The sequence below is a fragment of the Microchirus variegatus genome, assembly GCF_963457635.1.
Source record: "Microchirus variegatus genome assembly, chromosome: 19".
Classification (NCBI taxonomy): Eukaryota; Metazoa; Chordata; class Actinopteri; order Pleuronectiformes; family Soleidae; genus Microchirus; species Microchirus variegatus.
Window position 1 is genome coordinate 5422305 of NC_139820.1, and position 6634 is coordinate 5428938.

At 41.1% G+C, this 6634-nt stretch overlaps 1 protein-coding gene across 1 annotated transcript; it reads left to right on the forward strand.

Moving 5' to 3' along the window:
- Positions 1 to 1772: 1772 nt before the first annotated feature.
- Positions 1773 to 5428, forward strand: LOC310941192 (nuclear distribution protein nudE homolog 1-like; the record flags this gene model as incomplete). The annotated part of the gene is made up of 8 exons (XM_083906318.1): positions 1773 to 1858; positions 2164 to 2317; positions 2687 to 2835; positions 2930 to 3066; positions 3279 to 3455; positions 3544 to 3629; positions 4178 to 4332; positions 4440 to 5428. The coding sequence occupies 8 exons, from the start codon at positions 1773 to 1775 to the stop codon at positions 4531 to 4533; spliced, it is 1038 nt and encodes a 345-aa protein (XP_083762444.1). The 3' UTR covers positions 4534 to 5428.
- Positions 5429 to 6634: the final 1206 nt, after the last annotated feature.

Here is a 6634-nt window from a genome sequence, read left to right on the forward strand (position 1 = left end):
AATGGTTTACCCTCATTCACACACTCTGTGGTGTTTGATCAAAACAAACATTTACCTCCTACAGTCGATGCCAATTATGCAAGACCTATGCTGAATTAATTTTCTTGAAACATGGTGGGAGGGTGGGGTTTTGGGGTTTTTCTCCCAATTAAGGGTTGGATTTTAAGATTTTTCTTCACTTTAGGTTAGGTTTTATGGATTTCTCAGTAACTTAGACATAGGTCATAAGTTTTTTTCTATTGTAAATGTTACTTTTCTCAGGATCTGAAATCTGAAATGCCTTCCCGTCATTATTTACTGTATAAGCCACGTTCTTTTGTAATAACACTAGCTTTTCAGGTGCAAGAGCCTCCCTCTGCCGAACACTGGGCCTACATGTGTTTACACTTTATATATGGGATAAGATGTAGTGATTGGTCCGGACTGTGAAGCATGTGATTATTTACCTGTAAATGTCATGTAAACAACAGCAGTGTATACTGTACAGTATGTGCATATTGAAAGTAAAGCAATACCCTGGCTTGTCCAAAACTGATAGAATCTCTACATTGTACATGAAACTTGAATCAGTTGCCTTCCAGGCCCAATACAAATAAAGAATGTTCTTTTTTTCTCACTTATATTGTGTTTCATTTCATTACCAACCCTTAGATACCAAAATTATTGCACACATGATAACAGTAAAGCACATTTACATAACATTTTTTTACAGATAATAGGAGAAACATTCAAAAACATGCACACAAATAATAAAACACAATTCGTTAGACATCTTAACTCCTTTAAGTTTCACTCTGTTAAACTTCATATACATACAATGTGATGTAAAACGAGTGCTGTATTTTGTCTAATCTGGCTTTTGTGAGTGTTCCATTAATTTAAAACAAAAACAAAAAAAATACATTTTGTTTAATTTTATGTCTCATTGCATGTATATTCTATGGTGGCCTGGAAGTCCAAATCAGTATTAAAAAGTGTGAAACACTTCCAGGCCACCGTAATATACCTCTACTGTTCTGTCCACCTGTGGGAAATATCCAGTAACTGCAGTACAACAATACAACAGTAGGGGGCGGAAAGTGTTGTCTCCTCCGCCTTTCGCCTCCCCAATGTTCGCCGAGTGATATGATTGGACAGTGACGTGCACGCGTCATCCGTTTCGACCAATGGCGTCCGAGAACCGAACGCTCGTTTGTATTTGGTTGGAAGAGAGTGTCGCGTATTGTCGTTAACTGGTCGTGAAACATAATCAGAGATTAGTTTTTTTTTTTCAAAGTCTAGTTCGGTGACAAAACGTCTTGTTACTCCACCTAAAACAGTATATCCAAACCTAGAAATAAACCACATTATCACCAGGAGTATGTTTTAATCGTCTCGCTGTGTGCGGGTGAGTCTGCTTGGTTGTAAATTTCGCGTTGTTTTGGTACCAAGTCGATTAGCGAGCTACGTTAGCTTAGCATGAACAGACTGACGGAATGTAGCTGTTCTGTGAAGTTTTGTGTGGTTTCTTCTGACACCGCCATTAGCTCACGAAGATGAGCAACGCCTCTGCCGTTTACGCTGTGTGTTCCTAGCTTGAAACACACATAAGCCTTAAAAAAGATTTCAACAGGGCGGCGGTGGCTTATTTTAAGCTAACCTAGTTAGCTCTCGCTGACACTAATACTTTTGTGTTGTGAATTGTGAGGTGAGCTCTGTGGCTCTTATTTAAAAAAAAAAAAAACCTGTTTATGTTGTAGTTAGATATCCCATTCCCATCATCCTGAGCAGACATGGTAGAGCCATCAACACACAAGTTCGCATCTCTACAAGAGGAGCTGTTCTTCTGGAAGGAGCAGGCAGAGGGACATCAGCAAAGGTAACGGTATAATAAGAGCAACACACTATTGCAGTATACATGAACCAGGTACATTCAATCAGTAAATATTATTACATATACACTCATTGGCCATATCTTTAAGTATTGTGTGTACCGAATGGAGTGGGCGTCTGCCCATGTAGCCCCTCTGATCATTCTCTTTAGAATATTCCTTACAAACATAAGATATGGTTGTGTGTGGAAATAAGCTATTCCTAGTTTAGAGTCACTTCAATCACCATTCTTGGCTTGTGACTGAGTGTATGAATGTCGGTCCATGGAATCTTTTGCTGTTTTATCCTCAGAGCTGACGAGGCACAGGAGGAGCTCCAGGAGTTTCAGCAGATGAGTCGAGACTATGAAGCGGAACTGGAAGCGGAACTGAAACAGTGTGAGGGTCGCAACAAAGATCTGCGCTTCGACAACAACCGGCTACGCATGGAACTGGAAAACATAAAGGTATCGCATATCATTTATATGTAGACTGACCAGGACAGCACTCAGGCGACAATACTGCACCAGGCTTCAAGCTACTAGCCAACCACAAAATACAGCGTATCATTGTCATCACAAGGAAAATTGCTGCCTAGCTTTAATCAGCTGATTGCTATTTTGGAACTGTGGTCCACTGGGAAAGAGAACATTACTCGAAAATTAATGCAAGATTGTGCAGATAGTGTGAAGGTTGCTGGGAAACAGGAATTTAGCCACAGCTCATGTTTCAAGAATGCAAAAAATAAATAAAATCCTCATATGAAGAAGATGTGCTGGGAGCTGCACTGGCGTTGAGATCATTTAATTCCTTCCTGTGTGTTACTGTATATGCAGGAAAAATTTGACACCCAGCATTCGGATGCTTTGCGGCACATCTCAACCTTGGAGGAGGATCTGGTCGAAACCACTGCAGTGAAAGACCACCTGCAGAAATACATTAGAGAGCTGGAGCAGTCCAATGACGACCTGGAGAGGACCAAAAGGTACGAGTTGTAGCTACTGATGTAACTTGACAAATTGCTAATTACTAATTCAGGAAGAGCTTAATTTGGTTAACTGTTTGTGTTTTTGTTTCAGGGCCACCATCATGTCTCTGGAGGACTTTGAGCAGCGGATGAACCACGTTATCGAGAGGAATGCCTTTCTTGAAAGCGAGCTGGATGAGAAGGAGAACCTGCTCGAGTCTGTTCAGAGGCTCAAGGATGAGGCCAGAGGTATACACTTCACAAACATGTGGATATTTTATTAGATGTACTTTATTTTGTTCTTTATTTTTTGATTATATATTAGTTTTATTTGTTGATTGCGCAACTTTCAAACATAAGCTCCATAAGCCTAATGGCAAGTAAGTGATTAGTGTGTGCTTTCGCGGCACTTGTGAGAAGCTGACTCACAGCTGACTCTGTTTTCTCTGCTTTCGTGGCAGACCTCCGCCAGGAGCTGGCTGTGCGTCAGAAGGATAGGCGTCCGTCCAGCAGCCTCGGCAAAGACCGAGACGCGGACCGAACAGATCTGCCCTCGGCTGCTAATCCACCCTACCCCGCAACGCCCTCCAAACCTCTCAGCTCGTTTGTCACACCCCCTTCTTCCAGTATCCGACGAGGTGAATAGAGAGAAAGTTTTTATGAAATACTCTCAACTACTCTGTTAATTAAATATAAACATAATAAACTAAAAGTGTTTTATTTCAGGTGATGGTCTAACGGGGACTCCTCTCACTACGTCTGCCAGAATATCTGCACTCAACATCGTAGGGGAGCTGCTGAGAAAAGTTGGAGTAAGAGATTTAATTATATATAAAAACAGTTATAGTGTTTAACAGTATGATTACAGGTCTGTTTTCTTTGTACACTACCGTTCAAAAGTTTGGGGTCACCTATACTTTAATTTCTTTGTGTTTTCCATTAAAAGTCACACTTTTATTCATTAAAAGAGTTGCAAAATTAATAGAAAATATAGTCAAGACATAGACAAGATTAAAAATAATGGTTATTATTCAAAATAAAGCCGTTTTCAGCTGTGCGAGCATAATTGCACAAGGGTTTTCTAATCATCCAATAGCCTTCTAACGCGATTAGCAAACACAATGTACCATTAGAACACTGGAGAGATGGTTGCTGGAAATGGGCCTCTATTCACCTATGTACATATTCCATTAAAAACAGACGTTTGCAGCTATGTATAGAGTGTATTTCTGATTCATTTAATGTTATATTCATTGAAAAAAAGAGCTTTTCCTTCAAAAATAAGGACATTTCAAAGTGACCCCAAACTTTTGAACAGTAGCGTATAAGCACTAATATATCATTTTTAAAACCCTGCCAGAATCTGGAGTCCAAATTGGCGTCCTGTCGAGACTTTGTATACGACACGCCTGCCAGCAGACCGGCGCTTCAAGCCGGTCCTGGGAGTCCTTCGGGTTTAGAAGCTCTACCTGAGGTTCCAGTCGCCAGCATGAGCCCGCCTCCTCAGTACGACAGGTGAGTCGTCACCTCACACTCCCACTTGATTTATTTGCATGTAGAGTATTTAATTCTATTGCTGGTGTCCATGTTATTGTGGCTAATAAGTATTTTTTGTCTTGCAGCTTAGTGAAGCGGTTGGAGTTTGGACCAGCTCTTCCAAGAGGGTCCTCCCAGGGTGCTCAATCTCCACAGGGAGGAGTCAAGATCCTGCTATGAAACGAGAAGAAGACGAGTCGCCCTCCTCCTATTAGACCTTAATAACTCCTCCTCCTCCTCTGACACCAGTGGGAATGTGAAGTTGAGCTACTGCATCGTTCCTTGTTGCCACGTGCCTGCTGAACTCTGTACAGGAAAAGCCACTCTCTGCTCTTTCTCTCTGTGCCCCCACAACTAATCAATGCATGGACGACGTCTGCTGCCTCGGGCTAGCATCACGCCGTCACGTCTATCATTGGACGCAGCGCTGCCTGCAGCTTGTGTAACATTGAGGAATGTAAGAAGCGGGAAAACTGCGGATTCTTGAACTGCTTCTACTTCATCTCGGACACTGTCGCGCGTAGCATCTGAGAAAGAATCGTTTCAGCGATGGGATCGTCAAGCACAACAGGGATTTTGGGACGTTGTTGTTCCTGGGAAAAACACGTTTACGCTTAGTGGCTATTGCACTTGAGCCAAATTACAGCCTGAATTGATTGTGGTATAGAGACCAAAACCACCAATGAGAAAATGCTGTTTATGACCAAATCAAAGTTGTGATAAATAGGAAAAAAACATGTTTTTTTTCTTCCTCGTTCCTAAAACTTAAAGCTTTTATTTCAAATCCACAAAGGCATCAATTCACTTCTTACTCAAAGGCTGCTACTGGAGCGAGAGACCGTTTATTTACCGTTTGTTTATTTTCATAAAGTTTCATGACTCAGTTCTCCACTGTTACAGAAAATGTAGTGGTTTTAGCCATGGCTGCCTTCTTTTTACGTTCATGTTACCTCAGTTCAGTTCACACGCCTTGTTTTACTCGTAGAAACGTAAATGAAAAGCCCAAAGCAACCAGGTTTCTTAGTTTAAAGCAATTTCACAAATGAGTTGAATAGCCACTGCACAGGCTTTGTTACCTCTGCCAAGGAAGTTCTATTTCTGCTGAGCAGCACAACTCGAAAACAGTTCAGATTTTTCATGAAATGTTGTGAGGTTTTACGGCCTAAGGACGAAATGACAAGGATTCTTTTCAAGCCATTGCATGATTTACTAAAATGTTAGCGTTGCTCTGAAAAGAATCATGTACGAGTGCTTAATAAAGGTCTGCGTCACTGTATAGTTTGGTTGAAATGCTAGCAAAAGTGATCGGAGGTCTGTGCTCCTCCCCCCCCCCCCCGAGTGCTTTCTCTCGTTGTGTTTACAAAACCTACCTGTTTGACCTATCACGTCGGCAAGAACATGTTACTAATCATTTATTTTAATTTGACTTTTTGGTAGACTTACGTGCACTACTGAATGTATAGTCATAGTTATCACAGAGTGAGACCTCCTGTTTGCCACGGAGAGAGTTATAGTGGGGAGTAGGGGGGAAAACTACAAAGCAATAAATAGATTTGAGCAGGTCAAAGATGAGCACAGTACATCTTATATTTGAAGGTATATAGAGTCTATATTGAGGAACGTTTCCTGCCATTTAGGATGAGAGGTTATTGGGGAAGTAGCTGTGTTTTCCACCCCTGAGATGTTTCTGTTTATTCTGTAATATCACTACTGTCACCCAGCTGCAGATATTACAGTACATATCTAAATATTACATTTACTCCACAGTCATCACTGCGTTACTGCACCCTATGTAGAGCTGCATTGTTTCAGCTCTAATCCTATGTGTAGGAATGAACCAGATACAAATGAGAAATGCAGTGTCTGCTACCGTTTCCTGAACTAACTGTGAATGTAATCTCTGACCACTGTGTACTGTGCACTGTGTGTGTAAGTTTACAGCACCTCTGCAACTGCTTCTTCTGTATTGGGACTTGACTGTATGAGCCTGAGGTGCTGACACCCAGCTTTAATCCTGACAGTTCGCAGTTGTTTTTCTACATAACTGAGCAGAAGAGAAAAAACAAACAAACATGTTCTGTTGTGAGAATTCAGAAACAATAAAAGTAGAAAATCAAGAGCTTTTCTTCCGTCTTTCTTTTTTTTAATGTCTTTATTTCTTGTGCAGGTGGTTCAAAAATTAATACATATGAATTGTGTCATGTAAACATCAGTTGATTACATATAACGTCAGAGAAAGTTCAGGGTGATGACGGGGAGGCGGGGCTATTTGAACACGTAT